At 38.5% G+C, this 22,275-nt stretch overlaps 1 protein-coding gene across 3 annotated transcripts; it reads left to right on the forward strand.

Annotated features, from left to right (window-relative positions):
• The first annotated feature begins 2,214 nt into the window (after nucleotides 1-2,214).
• LOC104085453 (protease Do-like 2, chloroplastic) lies at nucleotides 2,215-21,785 on the forward strand. 3 transcript variants are annotated; one of them, XM_009589481.4, is made up of 21 exons: nucleotides 2,216-2,515; nucleotides 3,502-3,675; nucleotides 4,565-4,615; nucleotides 5,144-5,217; nucleotides 5,387-5,450; nucleotides 5,614-5,658; nucleotides 6,900-7,007; nucleotides 7,784-7,861; nucleotides 8,803-8,869; nucleotides 9,264-9,322; nucleotides 9,860-9,959; nucleotides 11,006-11,085; nucleotides 12,802-12,858; nucleotides 19,111-19,214; nucleotides 19,712-19,799; nucleotides 19,896-19,981; nucleotides 20,102-20,123; nucleotides 20,257-20,328; nucleotides 20,635-20,685; nucleotides 20,885-20,945; nucleotides 21,023-21,785. In XM_009589481.4, exons 1-21 carry the CDS (start codon nucleotides 2,330-2,332, stop codon nucleotides 21,268-21,270), a joined length of 1,875 nt encoding a protein of 624 aa, XP_009587776.1. In that variant the 5' UTR covers nucleotides 2,216-2,329; the 3' UTR covers nucleotides 21,271-21,785. The 3 variants fall into 3 exon arrangements, with proteins under 3 accessions (XP_033509111.1, XP_009587776.1, XP_070034137.1); XM_070178036.1 differs by lacking the exons at nucleotides 2,216-2,515; nucleotides 3,502-3,675 and having other exon boundaries at nucleotides 4,562-4,615; nucleotides 5,330-5,450; XM_033653220.2 differs by lacking the exons at nucleotides 6,900-7,007; nucleotides 7,784-7,861; nucleotides 8,803-8,869 and having other exon boundaries at nucleotides 2,215-2,515; nucleotides 9,868-9,959.
• Nucleotides 21,786-22,275: the final 490 nt, after the last annotated feature.

The raw sequence follows: 22,275 nt of genomic DNA on the forward strand, positions 1-22,275 counted from the left end.
GCCTCGAAAGAGGCAAGGGTAGTACAATCGAATGAGATGGTCGAGGGTGAAAGGCATCCCCTCGATTTTGTTCACGAAGTAACAGATCAAAATAACAATCCACCAAAAAGAAGGGTGGATTTGGCCTAGGGTTATTTGGTATTGACGGCAGAAATCAATAATAACAGGGTCGAGGGGACCTAACGTGAAAGGGTAGGTATACACACTTAAAAATCCCTTCACGTAAGTGGTGATATCTTCTTCAGGAGACGGGATTACTATTTCTTTATTCTCCCAATTCCAATCTTTTTTAGCTGTTCGAGGTGCCCCTCGGTTATCGAACACATATACCTCGATACTGGCTCACATCAGCCGGGAACCGATGAGTCTTTATCGACCTTAAAATCAGAAGAAAGAACACACGCCCCAGGAACACACTCCCCATGCCGTGGCTCCACCGGTATTTTGTGGGCGACAGACTGTGAAGAAGAAGCTTTTTCTTTTTGAGGAATGGTTTTTGATGTTTTCGCCATTTTGGATTTTAAGATCGAAAATAGAAGGAGGTAACATAGATTTGGTGTTTTTGAAGAAAGATTTTGCAGTAAAAAATTGCAAATTTACAGATGAACTCAGAAGAAGAACTTGGAAAACTTGGAGATTGAAGATGTAAAAGTGATAAATTGTAAAAGGAAGGGTTATTTATAGATTGGGCAATGGCGGTTCAATATCAGTGGTGGCCGACCACCGTTTGACACACATTAAATGCCTTGAAAAACTAAACCGACGTGACAGTTATCACGTGCGTCATGTTCGAGCCCGATGTAAACGTCAGCTTATATCTGATCGAGCCGTTGGAAAATCATATCGTTTTTCGCCATATCCTTCCCGAGAAACGAGAGGACTATTTGTATACGGTTGAAACTGTTTTCGGCCTTGTACGTCTGATCGAGATCGAAACATAATGGACCGGAGAAATTCTTCGTGATATCGAGATGAGATCCGAAAGAGGTACAAACAAACTTCAAGTTTCAGGGACAGGTCAAATATCGAGCTCGAAGTCATTATCGAGCTCGGGTCCAAATCGAACTATGATGAGATGTGATGGAATCGAGCTTAAGGGACAGATGCCAACCAATACCGAGCTCAAGTCATTACCGGACCCCGAGTCGGCATCGACCTCAAACCTGCTTTGAGGTCTAAAACTGAAAACCGACCAATACTGAGTTTGACCAAGATCGAGCTCATAGATAGGAGTTGTTGCAGCCACACTAAGGGAGAGAATCTCGGCGGAAATTAGGAAAAAACTGATTTATTATGGGTTTCCCATTATGTATTTTAATTATATCTAAAGTATGATTCCTCACTATAAAAGGGATGACTATGTTTATGTAAAAGACAAGTTTTGGCATACATTGTAACTGAGATATCATACATTCATATATTAAAGAGTTATCCTTTTTTAGCTTCATAGATTGATTTATCTTGCTTAATCCATAAATCATCTTCTTTCCAACTTTCCTTATTTTTCATTCTCTACGGTCAACACTCGATATTTCTATTCATTCTTACGATTTGTGTCAAGTCATACAATATACCCTTAGAACTACGTACAAATTTAACTCTATCCATTTTTCGGGTAAACACATGTTATATAAATTATAGCAATACGAGGTAAAAGTGACCTATAGCAAATGCGATATAAATTGCATTAGGCAAATGCGATTTATAAATCGCAATCAAAGAATGCTTAACTCGCATACGAGTCCTATTATTTCCCTTAGGACTTAGGAGGGCAGGGCGAGGGCCAGGTTAAAATAATGGAGTATCGTTGTTTTTGTAGATCACCAACATAAATCTCAAGTCTATTGCTAGAGTAGTACATTTCTAATGCTCACAATTAAACCAACATAAATCAGCTAAATATAATGGTTAAAGATTAAAAATAAATTTCTATTTCTCTTTTGAGGTTTTATCCGGCAAAAAGCAGGAATATAGCAATTAACTATTATTAGTACAACATTTTGTGAATTTTGTAAATAGTGTAAAGCATACTTTACCTGTTTCAATTTATGGTACTCAGTTTGAATTGGTACAGAATTTAAGAAATAAATGAATACTTTAAAAACTTGAAATCTTAAACATGTTATTGTATTTGTTAACCTAGAAATAAGTATGCAATTTATAAGTCACATAATATGAATGCTATATATTTATAAGGATTATACGTCGCATAATTTGAATGCGATTACCCGAGGCCTAAGGCCTGGCCAGGATAAGGAAAAAAGTCCGAGTGTCCTCTCTTCAGTTAGCTACTTTTAGTTTCATTTGCTGCATTAATTAACCAAAAAATATGGCAGTGGCAACCGCAAACAGCTGGTTCACGGTGCTCACCTCCACCGGCGGCGGCACTTCACGATGCTCTCTCTCATCTGACCGGCTCTTTTCAACTTCCCTTAGACCTTCTTCTTTCTTCCTTCCTAAAGCTTCCACTCAAAATCAAAACCATAACAAAAATGTTCTCAAGAAATCATCCGAGGTAAATTAACATCATCGTCTCTGCTATTTTTTTTAATACTCAATCACCATTGGATTAGGTTCTGTTTTACTTTATCTTTATTATACTGTGCATTGTATTGTCTTAAAAGATAAATTATTTAGTATTTTAATAAAATTTCCCTGCATAGAGCTGAATGGATCGTGAATTGTGATATTATTGAGCTTTTGGACCCGCTTTTGGTGTATATATTATAATTGAGTTCTCATTTATTGGTTGATTTATAAATTCTTCTGTGTTTCATTTTGGTCAATACGCTGTAGTCCAACTAATAAGAAAACATTCGTAGTTGGTGCTGTGAGATAATATGCTCTCACTCACAGACGCACACGCTCACACATATATATAACATTGCGAAAGAGTGGGACTTTAATATTTTTCCGTTCTTTATGATACTACCCGAAATTAGATAAAAAATGAGGAATTGAGAGAAGTCCAGAATTTAGGTGTATGAGAAGGTTACATGAATTTTGCAGTGTCGAAAATGTATTATGCTTAGTCACGCTTGTATTGATATGGCTTTTTGTTGGCGGTACATACTGGAAAGGAAAAAGATAAAGATAACACTTTTAATCTCTTGCATGCTTTATATTATCAAAGAGCAATAAGGAATGCAACTGAAAATGGAGTTAAGGTAAGTTGAATCCTGATTTTTAATGTTTACTGGTTTTTTTACTTGATGAGAAAGATTCAAAGAAGTATTTTGTGAAGGAGACATGCACTGCAAGCTTAAAATATAATCTCTTACAAAGAAACTACTTTTAGTTTTTCTCTTTTTTTTGTCCTTATTTGAAAATTATTTTTACTTGTTGTTTGACTCAATTTGAATCACTATGATCTGTGCTAGCTGTTCTCATGGTTCTGCTCGTCGGAGCTAGTCATATTACTCTGTTCCAATTTAGGGAAAAAGTATTTCCTTGCTGTTTACGAGTAAAACTTCTACTAAACAAGCAAAGCCATGAATTCAGAAAGAAGCTGGTAAACAGAAGTTTCCACGGAGATCCAAAAATGAAGGGGCTTTTGCAAATGCAGATGACAGGAGCAGTACCAATGAAGCAGGACGATCTCAACCGACATCAATTAAATCATTTGGTCTGCAGAGAAAAGGGAAGGGAGTTCTGTTAGACTCGAAGGAGCAGCAGGCAAGAAAGTCAACTTCTTCTCTCCATTTTGTCTAGGCGATTGGCTTCTTTCTTGCTCTTGAGAAATATGCAGAACAAGGGAAAATGGGTGTTAGTCATGCAACTCTGAGTGTCTGTGGGGTTGGTTTTTTTTTTTGGGGGGGGGGGGGTGTTGTTTTGCGTGTGTTAGGTAAGAACATGAAAGGCCTTGCACTTTTTCACATTCTCTTTTACCCTTTATAGTTTTTATCACATGATGCTGTTATGCACACATTAATTTTGCATAAATGGGTGCCATGCTGAGGAGGACCTATGACTTTAAAAGTTCCCCTGTACCATCTGCTCTTTAGTTGTAATATGCGCCTTCATATAAATATATTTCTGCAAAAGTTTTCAGTTTCATATATGTATGTGTGCGTGTGTGTGTATTTCCAAGTTGAAGACGATGTCCTGCTGCCAAAACACTCCACCCATTGTCATGTTTGCAACTTATTGCTTTTGGCTTTCTATTCTTTATTTTTGCTGCACTTCAGGACAGCAACAATGTTCTTGAGATTCTTTCTTTTCTAATATATGGGGATGTTATCTTGGAGAGGATGTAACTGAACTCTGATACTTCTATGTTCTTCCCAAATATACTTTTTATCCCGCCATTCCCCTATCTATTTTATCCTACCTACTTGTACTCAAGAATTATACGACTTTGGTGCTGTCAAGTGACTCTCCAAATGCTGCCGCACTCATGTCGGATCCTCCAAATATGCACTACTTTTGGAGGATCCGACACGCACCGGGCGATATTTTCGGAGAGTCCGAGCAACATAGGTCAAGTTCTTTATGTTTATTATGTTCCAAAAGATGTTGTTTCAATTGTTCTACACCACTGCACCTAAGTTGTTTTTCTTTCCAGGTAGAAACCAGTAGCTTCCAAGATGCAGCTTTTCTTAATGCTGTTGTGAAGGTGAATATATGTTAATATATATGGCAATTTCTAATTATGCCAATTTGTTTGGATGCCTCATCTTCAAATCTCAAGGTGAAGGTGTAGATCATTTGAATCATGAAATTAGTAAAAGGGGATTCCTGGAAAACTCAAGTTCAGTACTCATCTTATCCGTAGCTTGCTAAGGGAAATTTGTGAAATAACCTCGTGTATCTCTAAAGTTCTAAATTAACAATTGTGCCACTGGGCATTTATAAAGTGTATTGTTGTCGTTATCCGACACGAAATTATTCTCTAATGGTTTGGTTCCTCCAGTTCGAAGTTAATAAAAAATATACTTCAAATACTTATGCAGCAATTAGGATGGTGTACACCTCGATAGATATTCTATCTCACTCAGTTTCTTCTGTAGCCTCAATAGGTTCATCAACAATGTGATTGCTTTCAACATATCTGCAACTGCACTTATGAATGACTTTTATATGGATTGCATGACAATTTAATAATATTTACTCACATTCCCATTTCCGTTTTGTTGGTGTCAAGGTTTACTGTACACATACTGCTCCAGATTATTCCCTTCCTTGGCAGAAACAAAGACAATATACAAGTACTGGAAGGCATGCTTTTTCTCCTTTCTCTTTTAGTAAATTGTGGAAAATGGCAAATTTCCTATGAACAGTAGTTCTGCGATGCGTTATTCTCTGATATATTGTCTACTATATCTGGTAGGCTGATCTTTGTATGGGGGGATAGCCTAGAAGTCTGACTTTAGTTTGATTTGTTCAGTGCTTTCATGATTGGTGATGGAAAGCTCTTAACCAATGCGCATTGCGTTGAACATGATACGCAGGTACCTACTTTCAGTGCTAATGTTGTAATCAGTATTCACTATCGTTGAATCCCTGCTATTTAGGTGGTCTTCTATCACCCAATGAGTCAATTACATTGTTCTACTCCATCTGCCTGTCAAATGCGGCTTTTAGCATATTCAAAATTAATATTTTTGGTGGCAGGTCAAAGTGAAGAAAAGGGGAGATGACACAAAATATGTTGCTAAGGTATGCTTTTCAACAACAAACAACAACAACAACCCAGTATAATCCCACTAGTGGGGTCTGGGGAGGGTATAATCCCAACAACAACCCAGTCTGTCACACAAGGTGTGTACGCAGACCTTACTCCTACCCTGGGGTAGAGAGGCTGTTTCCGATAGACCCTCAGCTCCCTCCCTCCAAGAACTCCCCACCTTGCTCTTGGGGTGACTCGAACTCACAACCTCTTAGTTGGAAGTGGAGGGTGCTCACCACTAGAGCAACCCACTCTTGTCTAAGGTATGCTTTTCATGATAAGTTTTAAATACCTACACAAAATATGCTTTATTGTTTTACTCTTGTAAGACGAATAACGGAGTTATCTCGGGCTCTTGTATGGAAACAGAAAACAGTTTGAGACCAATCATTAGATGATGTCTCCTAAAAGGTACTCCCTCTGTTACAATTTGTGTGACACTATTTCCGTTTTAGTCGGTTCTCAAAAGGATGATCCCTTTCTATATTTTGAAAAAAATTAACTTTAAACTTTCCATTTTACCTTAATGACATGGTTTTATAACCTCTCAACTGTCATTACATGTTTAAGACCACGAGTTCCGAAAGTTTGTTCTTTTATTCTTAAATTCTATGTCCAGTCGAACAAGTTCCCATAAAATGAAATGGAGGGAGTAATACTATTGGAATGAAAGGGATTTTGGTGATTATACTTTGACAAGATTTATTTTGAATGTTGAAATATCTGAAGCTAAGTGACATATGATATATTAGATCAAAATTATTGGGAAGTATTATAGTCTTGGAGTAAAGCATTATACGATGTGCGTTAAAGTAGGTCTGGTATTTCTGCAGCTAGATTGCTTTCTCTCGCTTATACTAATAAGAAACTGAATTACAGCTAGATAGTACTGCTGTCTCTCCAGCTCTCCCTCTTTTCCTCCTTGCTTTACCTGTAATAAGACAACCATGCACCCAGACTTTTATATCTGAGGCAGTACGCATACGCAAGTATTCCAGGCTCTTTCCTTGTTTATTATTAGGTGACTTTATCAGGGGCTAATGTGCCTCTCGTATTTGTTTAGTCCCGAGCTAGTATATGGGATATGCTGGTCTCCTTTGAGAAGTAGATGTTTTCTTTCATATGATCCAATGTTGAGTTTGATTCAGCTTGTTTCCCTTTCTCACCATCCCCCCGAAACCCGCCAAACCTAATTATGTGGTGCTTAATTCTCATCATGTATGACATGTAGGTTCTAGCCAGAGGGGTAGAGTGTGACATAGCTTTGCTATCTGTGGAAAGCAAGGACTTTTGGGAGGGAGCTGAGCCCCTTCGTTTTGGACGGTTGCCTCGTCTGCAGGTACTTCTCATTTATCAATTTCATTTTAGAAAAGCTGTTCTACGTGTGTATGTCTCTCTCTCTCTCTCTATATATATATATACTGAAGAAAGTTGGCACCTATCTATATTATTATTATTATTTTTTTTTAATGTATATTTTTTCCTTATTTTACCTTATAAAAAATTTATGTAAATGTTTTCTCTGAAGATGTGCTTTCTCATTTTTATGGTTGGTCTAAATGTGTCAAAGAAAATGGGATATGGCGATATGCCACCTTGCACAAGTGTTCATACTGAAGAAAGTTGGCACCTATCTACATTGATGTCTGCTTGTTATATTAGTCAATCACACTTGTTCTTGGATGAATTAAGTTTGTAGATGTCCTATCCTTGAGTCGAGATTTGTCTCTGATATGTATGATTATGTGAATTATATATTTGTGAGGCAGCTTCACATTTGGTAGTAAGCTTCAATAGTTGATAGATAAGTAAATGCTTAGTTATTTCTTGGGTAGAATTATACCTTAAAAGAAAGAATATTATATTTATTCCCAGGGAAAATATTTCCTATAAAAAGTCAATTCTGGACTCATAACCACTATAACATAATCTTGCTGCCTTTTTGCTTGTCATTTGATATTTGAACCTCTGTTACTACTCAATTTGTGTTGCTGGATTACTTTCTATTTCCGTAGATTATAAAAAATCTTGACATATTCAAAAGCCCATATCTCTTGCCGAATCTGATGCAATGCATACAGCTTACATATTAAGCTGGTCCTTTTTCTTTTGCAGGATGCTGTAACTGTGGTTGGCTATCCACTTGGAGGAGATACAATATCTGTGACTAAGGGGGTAGTTTCAAGAATTGAGGTTTGTTTCTGTTGTTCACCTTTCAGTTAAGGTAGTATTAGTTCCTTAGCTGACGGTGACTGACCTCTAGATGCTTTTACTTACTTTAAGAATTTAGATCGTTACTCTTTGACAAATGTGGGTCATTTGTCTTTTCGTGCGTACACTATAGTTTGTTGGCTCTTTTTACTGATGACTGGTATTGTTCTCATCATGTCATGATCTATTCAATCTTAAAGGGTAAGGATTGCTAGAATTTAGATTGATAAATTGATAATGTTAGGAAAAGAAACTGGCGTAGATAATGCACTAGAGTCACAACCGTTGCCAATTCACTGTGTACAGCTATAACAGTAATATTAGTATAACTTCTAATTTTGTACTTAGATTTTCTTTCCAAAAACAGGACCTGTGCCTTTTTTTCCCAGATAAGGTAAGTTTTTTTAATGTTGGGGAAATCCCCGTATACAAGAAGTATACAGAAGGAACCTGTGCTTAAAGGGGGTTTATCAACTATTAATCTGGTTTCATGATCCTAAATTAAAATCCCCATCAGTAACCTGCAATTAAGCAAGTGGATTCACCTTAAAGAAATATACCGTGGGAATACACTGGGTATGTTGTTGTTGTGTTGTTGATTCACCTTAAAGAAATGCGAGGTACTTTTATAGAGATCATTGTTCTTTGTTATTATTATTATTATTATTGTTTTCCTTCATTTTGTTTTTTGACCCTTTTACACCCTCATTGTTCCCACTTTTAAAGGTTGCGGTTATAGTTATGAGTATTCAAGCATATAGTTGTTCCCTTAAATTTCAGTCAGTTCTATAGGTTGCAAAAGAGTTGATTATTATTATAAATGAGGTAATCTTCCCTTTGCTACTAGTGATAGACACAACCTGATTTTTGTTCTCCTAGATATAATTACAAGTGCTAACTCACAAATTTGTCTTCATCAATAGGTTACATCATATGCTCATGGATCATCTGAGCTGCTGGGCATTCAAATAGATGCAGCAATAAATCCTGGTAAATGGACGTTGAAATAAGACCGCTTCTTCATATAACAAGCCCACGGAAATTTACTCTTATCTTATTTGTTTTAGAACTTATCCATTGGATCAATAGTTGTATTTTTTTTCTCGTTCTTTACTGTAGTTGCTGACAAGAGTGGGTTGCTCTAGTGGTAAGCACCCTCCACTTCCAACCAAGAGGTTGTGAGTTCGAGTCACCCCAAGAGCAAGGTGGGGAGTTCTTGGAGGGAAGGAGCCGAGGGTCTATCGGAAACAACCTCTCTACCCCAGGGTAGGGGTAAGGTCTGCGTACACACTACCCTCCCCAGACCCCACTAGTGGGATTATACTGGGTTGTTGTTGTTGTTGTTGTTTACTGTAGTTGCTGCTACTAATGGCAAGGATTTTAGGTAATAGTGGCGGTCCTGCATTCAATGATGATGGAGATTGCATTGGAGTGGCATTTCAGGTAGTTGCTTTTCAGATTTGGATAATGGTTATTTATGTGACCAGACTCTTGCTTCTTTTGGCTTGCCACTTTAGTTTACACAGAGTCCTCTCTTTTAGGGGTTTTGTAACGACAGGATGCAACTTTCAAGTTTGAAATGGTTACTTAATCACATAATTGTAGTGGTTTATATTACCGCTGCTGTTATTTTCTTCTGTTTTCAAAGGCATCCTGAGGCTAGCTTAAGAGCTCGGCCCAAGGCAAACCATAACAGTATCGACTAGGGGTGGTAGTATCTCTTATGGCCATGTGCTGCATCAACAGTTCTCCAAATTACTTTTTGCATTTGTCACTTATTTTTATTTTGCTTGATCTATTTAGTGAATGAGGTCAGTCACTCCTCAGGGTGCAAAATGTTTTCTAGTGCATACTGTTCCTCCACTATGTTTGACAAAGTTATGATCCTCTTCAGGAATCTCATGCCTTATTTTATTTTTATTTTTTTTAACTTCATGTGTTGTTTTCATATTGATAATGCTTACACAACAACTCCTTTAGGTTTACAGATCAGATGATGCTGAAAATATTGGTTATGTAATCCCCACTACAGTTGTGTCTCATTTTCTGGAAGACTATGAGAGGAATGGGAAGTATTGTGGTGAGTCTGTCTCCTTTTGTGAAATTATCTGCTCATTCAGGCCATTCTATGCTGAGGAATCACCTAAATGGCTAGGGCTTTGCAAACAGTCTTTGTTTTCAATTACACAGTTTAACCGAGAATATTTATTTTTTTGAATTAGATTATGACAACTTACTAATATCTGGAATTGGCTTCATTTCAATTTGTTTGGACTTTGGTCTGAATTCTGTGTCTATTTTTTAATATGCATCAAGCGCGGAGTTCTTAAGTTGGATTGTGTTGCTGGAAAAATCAATTAATATGCAAATGTGAACTAAAAGAAGTGTACTTTTGAGTTGCATGTTATAGAAAAAAACCCAGTTCTAAACTTTGAATATAAGCTTATTTGAACCTAACCAACTGATGACTGCATCTGCTCCTTTCTTATTTGCCAAGCAAATATATTTGTTGCTTGTCGTGATGTCTAGCTGTAATTGTGTGATGATGATACTTGATGGGAGAGAAAGCAAGAGAAACATTTAACTCCCAGAGAGTGGTTGGTTTTGCTAATGAGAAGGCAGCTGGATGAATGGAAACTCCTTCAGGCATTTCAGCCTGTGACATGAAGGCATATGTGAAAGAAACAGAGATGCCTCTTGGTTCTGTAAAAGGAGAAAGGAAGAGAAGATGAGGTGTCACTGAAAGAACTAAAAGATTGGCATTATTAATGTGAAAAAGGGTCATGGATTGAGGTTTAACTCTGAGAAATAAGGAGCAGCACAGGGTCCAAGCAGGAATTTTTGTTGGTGAACACGAATCTTGTTTATGTTATTTGCTTCCCTTTAATCCTTAATCACAACATTAATTTATGCTGTGGCGGGGGCACCCTGAAATAAGAAAGCCATCAGTATTAACTTATCATTTCAAACTTGTATGGTTCCACCACTACATGCTGTTTTTCTGTACATGTGAAATCATAGACTGAAGTTTTAACTCGTAACTTCTTAGTTTGCTCTTTAAATGGGTCCACTGGGACCAAAACTCTGGGATATGATATACTACTTCTCACTGTATCATATTTTCAGGTTTTCCTTGCCTTGGGGTCTTGTTGCAAAAATTGGAGAATCCGGCACTACGTGCCTGCTTAAAAGTGCCATCTAACGAGGTCTGTTTATTTATCTATACAGAATGAAAGTCCTTGTGTCTGCTCTTCAGAATGATCGCCTTTTCTCTGTCCTCCCCCCCCCCCCCCCCCTTCCGTTTTTCCTTTTTGTATGTGTAATTGGTGAATTCATTTATCAATAAAAAATTTGGCAGCTGATGACAGAAATAGTGGTACTGCTTATCCTAAGATACTTCATATGGGTTGGCATATTATCCCATTGAGAAATGTACTCTCAGCTGATCCCAGCCCACACTGAACAGCTGGACTCCTAATTCATGAAGCCTTTGCAGACTGGAATCCTAATTCACGAGCTTAAAAGCTAATGAATATTTGGCTGGAAACAAATTGCAATACTTTGAAATTAGGCGAAAGCCCACTCAATTCTGAGTTTGGTCTCAATTGAACCTCAGAAGAAACAAATTCAAAAAATTCATTCAATGAGGTGTAAACCGGTCTTTGACATCCATAAAGGAGAGCTTGGGCGGAAATTGGCATTTTAAGTTCAACATCTTAAGCTATACAATCTAATATGGAGCAAAAGGCTTTGCATTTGACAATTTAACTAATCACCCTTCTAAACATCTTGCTGACTGGGATTCATTTTCCATTCTTTCTTAAACTGCATTTTCCTCACGAGGCCTAGATTATGTTGGTTCCAGTGAATCTTACTGAACAGTGATGAACCAAGTAAAATCAGAGGGTTATATGAAGATTAAGATTGGACCTTCTGAATCGGGTAAGAGGCAGAGCTTGGTGAAGTTATGGTTAATGATGACGAAGAACGAATAATGGATAGCAAACTCGACTAGGAGATGGAGGAGGGAAAGATTGAGCTTCTTTTGCTTCTTTTTGGGGCGGGGGGTTGGTTTGGGGGGGAGGGGGAGATTGAGAGAGAGTTTCTCTTTATGAACCAGATGAAGCCCTTTTCCTTTTCATTTAGCTCTTGTTTTGTGTCTTTATGTTCTTGTTTTCGGTAGAAGCCCTTGACCACTCTATTAATGCTAGAAAGAACGGGACAGCAGCTACAAGTACTTTTGTGAAAGAGTGGATGATGGTGGTGCTGAGGTGCTGTGGCTAGAGTTCAGCAAATGTCAGAACTGAATCTTTGCATTTGGTCATATATACATGGGAAAAGTGGGCATTGACTAAAATAACTTCAATTTAGTTATGCATAATACATTTATCAGTTAGAAATTAGAATACACAGAAACACATTAGAAAAAGCAATATAAAGAAAATGTTGAAGGCATCCTTAGGCTTAAGCGTGTGAAAAATTGAATTTATGGGCATGGATTGAGCTGAGTAAAGCTAACTCTTCTTGATAATGAGTCACCGTTGGTGAACTTTTTAATAGTTAACTTATTTCAAGAGGACGTCATCCTGAATGAAGCAGCATTTACAATATCTTCAGCGTTCTGGTCTCTAATGTTGTCAACTCCTCTAAATCAGATGTCATGGAATTAAGTTATACCACCGGCCAACCAAGTGCATCTATCAGTTTAGCGTTTCTTATACTACTTTATGCCTCTTGAAAAAAAAAAAAATCCTACATGAAAGCAAACACATTCTGTTTTCATTCAACTGAATCCACCTTGGCAGTAATGTGTTTTGAGACAGAGATGTGCAGTGGTTACTCAGTAGTTTGAGCGGAAAATGTACATACTTGTATAATGCTTCTCGACATCCTCTCTTAATACAAGGTTTATTGTTTCATAGGGTGTACTTGTTCGGAAAGTTGAGCCCACTTCGGATGTCAGTAATGTCTTGAAAGAGGTATTTTTATTCTTTATTTCAGTAGGCTATTTATCATTTTACTGTTACACATGGATTTTTTTGCACCATTGAAAGCACTTGGTAACTCCGTTCTTATAATGACAGTTAATCTAGTCCAGAGAGCCTCAGCTTAATGGCATTTTGTTTCAATTATCAAAGATTTTGAAACGTTTAACCCTTAAACTGCAACCTGTAAATGGTAGGACCATAAGAAAAGATTTGATTTGACTGGGTAGTGACAAACAGGATTTGCTGAGGAGCTAAAATAAAAGGTCTTTTTATTTTAATGAGAAGCTCCCTGGAAGGCATGGCTTTCAGGCATCTATTGTATCCAACAGAGTGTGCTTCACTTGTTTTCCGTCCATTTTTGTCAATTAACTTGATTTAGTCATTCTATTCTGTTCTTCTTAGAAAAAGTGTGAAAGGGAGCCTTGGAGCAACGTTAAAGTTGTCTCCGTGTGACCTGTGAGAAGGCACGGGAGAAAATATGTTATTGATATTGGATGAACAATTCAATACAAGAGGTCCTTATTTATAGCTATACTATACAAGGACATACTACTCCTCTACCAATGTGGGACAATACTACACTATATACATGCTGTAAACTAACACTCCCCCTCAAGCCGGTGCATACAAATCATATGTACCGAGCTTGTTACATATATAACCAATACGAGGACCAGTGAGAGACTTGGTGAAAATAACTGCAAGTTGATCATTCGACCTCACAAACTTTGTAGCAATCTCTCCTGAAAGTATCTTTTCTCTGACGAAGTGACAATCAATTTCAATGTGTTTAGTTCTCTCATGGAACACCAGATTTGATGCAATATGAAGGGCAACTTGATTATCGTACACAAGTTCCATCCGACTGATTTCACCAAATTTCAACTCCTTGAGCAATTGTTTGGTCCAGTCTAGCTCACATGTTGCCATAGCCATTGCTCGATATTCTGCTTCTGCACTAGACCGAGCATCTACATTCTGTTTCTTGCTCTTCCAGGACACCAAATTTCCTCCTACTAAAACCCAATATCCAAACGTAGAACGTCTATCAGAAGGTGATCCTGCCCAATCAGCATTTGAGTATCCAATGATCTACTCATGACCTCGATCCTCAAAGAGTAACCCTTTACCTGGAGCCGATTTTATATATCGAATAATGCGGACAACTGTATCCCAATGATTATCACATGGAGAACTCATAAACTGACTTACAACACTCGCAGGAAAAGAAATGTCGGGTCTAGTCACTGTGAGATAATTTAATTTTCCAACCAGTCCCCTATAGCTTGCAGGATCGCTAAGCGGATCCCCCTGTCCTGACATAAGTTTAGAATTCGGATCCATCGGAGTGTCAACAGGTCTGCAACCTATCATCCCCGTCTCCTCAAGAATGTCCAAAGCATATTTTCTTTGAGAAATAACAATACCTGAGCTAGACTGGGCAACCTCAATACCTAGAAAGTTCTTCAATCTGCCTAGATCCTTAGTTTGGAAGTGCTGGAAGAGATGCTGCTTCAGATTGGTAATACCATCCTGATCATTGCCAGTAATAACAATATCATCAACATAGACTACCAGATAAATACAGAGACTTGAAGCAGAGTGCCGATAAAACACAGAGTGATCAGCTTCACTACGAGTCATGCCAAACTCCTGGATAACCGTGCTGAACTTACCAAACCAGGCTCGAGGAGACTGCTTTAGACCATAAAGTGACCGACGCAAGCGACATACAAGGCCACGAGACTCCCCCTGAGCAACAAAACCAGGTGGTTGCTCCATATAAACCTCATCCTCAAGATCACCGTGAAGAAAGGCATTTTTAATGTCCAGCTGATAGAGGGGCCAATGACGAACCGCATCCATGGATAGAAAAAGGCGGACTGAAGCCACTTTAGCCACGGGAGAGAAGGTATCACTGTAATCGAGCCCAAATAACTGAGTATATCCTTTGGCAACAAGACTGGCCTCAAGTCGATCAATCTGTCCATCGGGACCAACTTTGACTGCATAAACTCAACGACAACCAACAGTAGATTTACCTGAGGGAAGAGGAACAAGCTCCCAAGTACCACTTGTATGTAAAGCAGACATCTCGTCACTCATAGCCTGGCGCCATCCTGGATGAGACAACGCTTCACCTGTAGACTTAGGGATGGAAACTGAGGACAAAGAAGATATAAAAGCATAATGGGGAGATGACAGACGATGATAGCTCAAACCGACATAATGAGGATTAGGGTTAAGTGTGGTCCGTATACCTTTCCGAAGTGCAATCGGTGTACTAGGAGCAGGGTCCGCAGCATGAGCAGGGTCAGGTGCAGGACGAGAACCAGTTGGGCCTAATGGAGGACGCAAACGACGATGATAAGTCAAGAGTGGTGTTCCTGTGACTAGGGAACTAGGGGGAACAACACTAGACTCCTCAACGGTTGGTATGGATGAAACCTCTGCGGTCGAAGGTGGAAGAGGAGCTATAGTAAACACCTCAAAGGTCGGTATAGTTAAGACCTCAGATATATCATGGTGGTCAGCAGAAGTAAAGAAAGGTTTAGACTCAAAAAATGTGACGTCAGCTGACATAAGGTACCTACGAAGATCTGGAGAATAACAACGATATCCCTTCTGAACACGAGAATAACCAAGGAAGACACACTTGAGAGCACGAGGAGCTAACTTATCTTTCCCAGGGGCTAAGTTATGAACAAAACACGTGCTCCCAAAAACACGAGGTGGAAGAGAGTATAAGGGTGACTGGGGAAACAATACTGAATGCGGAATCTAATTCTTGATGGGAGATGAAGGCATCCGATTAATCAAATAACAAGCTGTGAGAACTGCATCGCCCCAAAAACGCAACGGAACACTAGATTCAATTAGAAGTGTGCGAGCGGTCTCAATAAGATGCCTATTCTTTCTCTCAGCAACCCCATTTTGCTGAGGGGTATAAGGACAAGATGTCTGATGAATAATTCCTTGAGAAGTTATAAACTGCTGAAATTGAGAAGATAAATATTCTAAGGCATTATCACTGCGAAAAATGCGAATAGAAACACCAAATTGTTTTTTGATTTCAGCACAGAAACTCTGGAATATAGAAAATAACTCAGAACGATTTTTCATTAAGAAAAGCCAAGTACATCTTGAATAATCATCAATGAAACTAACAAAATAACGAAATCCCAAGGATGAACTGACTCTACTAGGACCCCATATATCAGAATGAACTAAGGAGAAGACAGACTCTGCATGACTCTCAACACTACGCGAAAAAGAGGCTCGAGTATGTTTTCCAAGTTGACACGACTCATAATCTAATGTAGACAAACTAGGCACCATCTTCTGAAGTTTGGATAAACTCGGATGTCCTAAACGTTTGTGGATTAGATCTGAAGGATCCATAACTAGACATGTTGTGGAAGGACTGAGTGAGTTAAGGTAGTAAAGGCCTTCTGATTCACGTCCTGTACCAATTGTCTGTCCCGTACCGCGGTCCTGCATAATAAAAGAATCGTCAATAAAATATATACCACAATGGAGGGCACGAGTCAAACGACTAACAAATGCAAGACTAAAAAGGACAGCCATGGACATAAAGAACGGAATCTAGGTTGATAGAAGACAATGGATTAGCTTGTCCAACTCCTTTTGCTTTAGTTTGACATCCATTGGCTAAAGTAACAGTGGGAAGAGATTGTGAATATACAATATTTGACAAAAGTGATATATTACCAGAGATGTAATCAGAAGCGCCTGAGTCCATGACCCATGGGCCAAGAGTGCTAGACTGGGAAACACAAGCAAAAGAATTACCAGTAACAGAAGTATCAATCTGAGCAACTGAGGCTACTTGTAGAGATGTCTGCTTACTTGCTCGATACTGAATGATCTCATTATATTCTTCTTTAGATAAAGAAAATCCATGGTTACCTGGAGTCTCGGTCTGAGCAATGTAAGCATTTTTGGGTGGACGACCATGTAAGGAATAGCACATTTCACGAGTGTGTCCAAGTTTGTGACAATAAGAACACTTGGATCTAGATCTTCCAAAACGACCTCCTCCTCGTCTATGCTCCATAGTTTGAGATGCCCGAACATACATTGTCTGGGATGCAAGAACAGAGGAATCAAGTATCTGTGATGAGATCACTGGTGGACTTGGTGCTGCAGCAAGGCGGAGTAATCGAGAGAATAATTCATCAACTGTCGGGACAGTCGGACTAGCCAAAATCTAGTCGTGTACTGAATCAAGATCATTAGGAAGTCCAGCGAGGGTAAGAACGAGAAACATCTTCTGTCGCTGCTCTTGTTGTTTTTCCACACTAGCAGAAACTGGCATCAACTTCTCAAATTACTCCATGACTGCCTGTACTTGACCCAAGTAAGTAGACATATCTAATTTCTGCTTCTTTAAGTTTGTCATCCGCGATATCACATCATAGAAGCGAGATATGTGATTAGTGTATAAGGTGCGTGCCTTTGGCCAAACCAAATAACATGTCTGGAATGGACGAAACAAGGGCATCAACTTGGAATCAATAGATCGCCACAAGATGCTACATAACTGAGCATTGATTTTTGCCCAGAGTGCTATTGCCTTTTCATCTCCATCGCTAGACTGTTTGATTAGATGATCTTAAACACCTTGACCTCTAAACCACAACTCGACAGATGAAGTCCAAGCTAAGTAGTTTGAACCTCCCATTAAAGGTTCCGAGGTAATAATAGCACTAGAGCTTCCAGAACTCATGTTTCTAGACCCAAAAGTATCAAATCCCAAAGACATTGTTGCAAATTATTACCAAATAAGAGAAAGAATCAACTGTAATCCACTGAAATAGAGTACGGAAACACAGAAACAGAATACTGAAATACTGTAGCTGCCGGAATCTACTGTAGCTGTCGGAAAAAACTCAAAGTTTTCGGAATGAAATGAAAACAGTAGGGGTAGGATCGGAATTACCAGGCGACCCAACTGTTCTGAAGGAAGATTTTCAAAAAATGGCCGGAAGTGGTCGGACGCGCCGGCGCGTGAGCTCACGCGCGTGAGCTTCTGGTGGCGCGTGAGGTGGCTGCTGCCGGAGCTTTTCACTGGGGTTTGGTTGCCGGACAGTGACGACTCTTGTGGTAGTGTTGAATTTTGCACAACACTGACAGAGATGAAGCAGATAGAAAATAGCCTTAAAAAGTACTGATTTATCTTTCCCGGAATCGCTGGAATTTATGCACATCGATAAGTCTCTCATAATTGTTCTGATACCATGTGAGAAGGTACGGGAGAAAATATGTTATTGATATTGGATGAACAATTCAATACAATAGGTCCTTATTTATAGCTATACTATACAAGGACATACTACTCCTCTACCAATGTGGGACAATACTACACTATATACATGCTGTAAACTAACATGACCTATAAGTTACAGGTTCGAGCCGTGAAAGCAGTCACTAATGCTTGCATTAGAAAGCCACATCCCTTGGGATGCGGCCCTTCCCCGAACCCTGCGTGAAAGCGGGATGCCTAGTGTACCGGACTGCCCTTTTTTCTTCTTCTTAGAACAAGTGTGTTTGCTTAATATAGTTGGGGGCGGAGCCAGGATTTGAAGCTTATGGATTCGGGATTTTTGTTCTTTTAAGTTAGTGGGTTCTGAATTAACAATTTGTACATATTCAATGGATTTCTTAAGACAAATACCGGGTTTGGACCAAAGCTATTGGGTTCGGCTGAACCCGTAACCAAAGCGCTAGCTCCGCCCCTGAATATAGTGGTTTTGACGTCCTACTTCCCTTAAAGCAGATAACTTTTTCTGAAACCAATATCCACTAAGGACGTGTTCCTTAATAGAGCATAATGAATATGGAAGATTCATATCGCCAAACTGAATTGGTTTGAGATTTAGGTGTAATTGATTGATTGAATATGGACAAGGGAATCAAGTCATAGTTTGTACATTCTTTTCATTAATTGCTATTTTCACAACATTGAGTAACATGCACCATCGATGTGGTGCTGGAACTCAAGTGATCTCAAGACACGAAGCTTTAAGGTATGAAATGAGTGCGGTGACATGGATATTCTGTCGGTATCTGTATTCATGTCACCTGTCTATTTGATTTTCTTGATTTTTTCCATTCTTACGGTGTTAAGTTACTAGGAAATTTCTTTTGGATTTAATTGTTTCACTGGCATGTTATTTTGGTAATGTCACTAAGTCAAATGATACTTGGTACATTTTTCAGGGCGACGTCATTGTTAGCTTTGATGGTGTTCGTGTTGGGTCTGAAGGAACAGTGCCGTTTCGATCAAGTGAACGTATAGCTTTTCGCTATCTCATTAGTCAAAAGTAAAGTTCAGTTACTTGCAAAGAAGTTAAATTTGCATTTAAAGACATTAGTATGTTTGACAAACATCTTTTTTATTTATTTATTACATATTACGTTTGACAAACATTATGCACGTAATGTTCAGTTTGAATGGCAACCTCTGAGACTGGTTAGTTCATGTAATGATTACCAATTTTCAGGACACCACTTCCCCCTTTGTCTTTTCCACATAAGTTTCTGCCCTTAAATTAAATCTGCCAAAGCTAGCAGGGAATGCTTATCATTTTTTATACTGTGAAGGTTGAATAGTCTTTTTTGTTTTTTCTCCTGGTGGATCCATTTCTATTTCCTTGATGACCTTGAAATGGATATCAGCCTAATGCCAATATTTCACTGAATCCTTGATATCAAACTCCAGAATTTCCCAATCTTCCATATCAATGTTGGTCCTGCGTGTCGATTTATTAAGTATGCACTTGCTACTGTATATCTTACAAAACTGTTGTTTCCTTTTCAGATTCAGTGGTGATTCAGTTGAGCTTGGTATTATAAGAGGAGGAGAATTCATGAAGGTTCAAGCAGTTCTGAAGCCGCGCGTGCATTTGGTATAAAAGAAATGTTAGCTGACCCTCGGTCTTTTTGGTGACCCATCACTTGAATCTCAGTTTAATTTATTTAGATATGTTTGCTCTCATCTGAAGGTTCCTTATCATATAGAAGGTGGTCAGCCTTCATACCTAATAGTTGCAGGCTTGGTGTTTACACCACTATCCGAACCACTAATAGAGTAAGAATTGTTAGAATTCTTTGTATTGTTATATGGAGCTACCAAACTGCTAGTTTTCAAGTACGTATTAGTATAAGAGTTCTCTCTCTGATAACAAAACTCTCATATTTTATTTGGCAGGGAAGAAGAAGATAGCATTGGGGTGAGTCTTGACAAAACGAAGATTGCTCACAATAATTAGAACTATTTTATTTTTCTTTTTTGTTTCTTTGTTTTGATAAGTCAATGATTAGAAATACTTTGTTGTCTTGATTGTTTTCTTTTAATTTTATTAGCTGAAACTATTGACCAAGGCTCGATACTCTTTGGCAAAGTTCGAAGGGCAGCAGATTGTTGTACTATCCCAGGTATGTATGGAGTAAGTTTTGGCCTTTGTAAATTGATCTGCGGATATAGTGACTAGTATATCCTTTCTCTTGTTCATTACTGGACATGAAAGTAGGACATACCCATCCCTGGGCCATGGTGGGGGAACAGGAACAGGGGACATAACCTAAGGGTGATGATTTAAGGTTAAATGGGTTTTAGCCTGCCATTTTATCACCCTTGGTGTTCGAGTCTACTTTATCACTTGCTTACCCATTTTGTCACCTCTAGCTGATGCTGAGTTACGTAAAATAATTCTATATTTCAATGGTTTATTTTGCTTGTAGGTCTTGGCGAATGAAGTAAATATCGGGTATGAGGATATGAGCAATGATCAGGCAAGTTACTCATGTACTTTTATGTTACAATCCTACCAGTTGAATTGTAATTGGTGTGAACATCAAATTTCAAATTAGTCACGTATGCTTCTTCAATGAAGTGGATTCATATGCTGACCCCAACTAGCTTTGGAATGAGACATAGTCGTTGTTGTTGTATGCTTCTTCAATGAAGTCTTAATTTTTAGTTTATTGGCAGGTCTTGAAGTTGAATGGCACCAGAATTAAAAACATTCACCACTTGGCTCATCTAGTGGATTGTAAGTGTTAATGTATATATAGTTTAAGTTCTCGTTCTCTTGAACTGGGGCAGTTACAAATTTGTCTTCTCGTGCAGCTTGCAAAGGCAAATATTTAGTGTTTGAATTTGAAGACAATTTTTTGGTCGTTCTCGAAAGGGAGGCAGCCCTAGACGCCTCTTCTAGTATTCTCAAAGACTATGGCATTCCAGCTGAAAGATCATCCGATCTTATGGGAGCATATGTTGATTCCATAGAACATAGTGAAGCAACCAATCAACAGAACTTTGGTGATAGTCCAGTTTCTAACTTGGAATTTGGCTCTGAAGGTCTTCTTTGGGCTTGATCACATAATCTATGAAGCTTGATCCTGATTCTCACTTGAAGCCAAGCCATTCTTTTAAAGTTTTCATGCCTAAGATGGTTATTTTGACAGTGAAAGATCTCACTATTGTTTACTTGAGGGGAAAGAAATCAGATGACCAGGCAATATCTGCATTGAGAGAGACACAGGAGTGCTTTACTTGGCTGCCTCCTGGGTTTGTAACAAGATTGGCCAGCAAAGTGAATAACCAAATTATGTAGCAAATGATACAATTGTTAGACGCAAAAGAACTGTCCAGTTGAAATCAAGGTGCTGGTGGCCATTGCCTTTGAATGAAATGGAAGTGCATGGCCCTGCACATTAAAGTATGCATCATTTCTGAGGTTTATTTTTTCAGGTATAGGCTGTAAACATCTCTTTTTAGGAAATTTTGAGAGTAGATGTGATTTGAGGTTTTCTAACCATTCACAGAATTCAATATATGTAACAATTAATAAAGGAGCTTCCAATTTAATTTAGTACTTTTGTTTTTTCTTTTTGTTCTTTCAGTTTCTCCTCCCTCCTCTCCGGCCTCTCCTTTAAAAAAAAAAACAGTAATCTTTGGTCTGAAGCATGTTAAAAGGTGGTTCCAAATCATTATCGGATCTTCTGTATAAGTTCTATTAGGCAGCAGAACTAGTTTCATTTTGAATATAACGTCTCTATAGTTTTTATTTTATAAAAATAAAGAGTAAGATCAGATGGTGTATTAATTCGTTTTTCTTACCAACGAGGGTTGTGGTGGAGTGATAAGTACTCCTTCATCATTAACCAGAGGTCTCAGGTTCGAGTCTTGGGTGTGGAGTTGCCTTAGTTAGGTAGCGTTTTACCCTCCAATGTGGGACTTTCCGATGCGAATTCGGATTTAGTCGGGTTCCAAGGTGGTAACCGGACACCTGGTTGAAAACCAAAAAAAAAAAAAAAATCGTTTTTCTTAACCCTATGTGGGCCACATCACATTCCTATGAGCTCAAAAGGTCATCGAAC

The sequence above is a fragment of the Nicotiana tomentosiformis genome, chromosome 6, assembly GCF_000390325.3.
Source record: "Nicotiana tomentosiformis chromosome 6, ASM39032v3, whole genome shotgun sequence".
Taxonomy (NCBI): Eukaryota; Viridiplantae; Streptophyta; class Magnoliopsida; order Solanales; family Solanaceae; genus Nicotiana; species Nicotiana tomentosiformis.

Coding starts and splice junctions, on each gene's coding strand:
- LOC104085453 (XM_009589481.4), top strand. CDS start 2,330: ATGGCAGTGGCAACCGCAAACAGCTGGTTCACGGTGCTCACCTCCACC. Junction 9,960..11,005: donor GAGGAATGGGAAGTATTGTG/GTGAGTCTGTCT, acceptor TCATATTTTCAG/GTTTTCCTTGCCTTGGGGTC. Junction 20,329..20,634: donor AGATTGTTGTACTATCCCAG/GTATGTATGGAG, acceptor TTTTGCTTGTAG/GTCTTGGCGAATGAAGTAAA.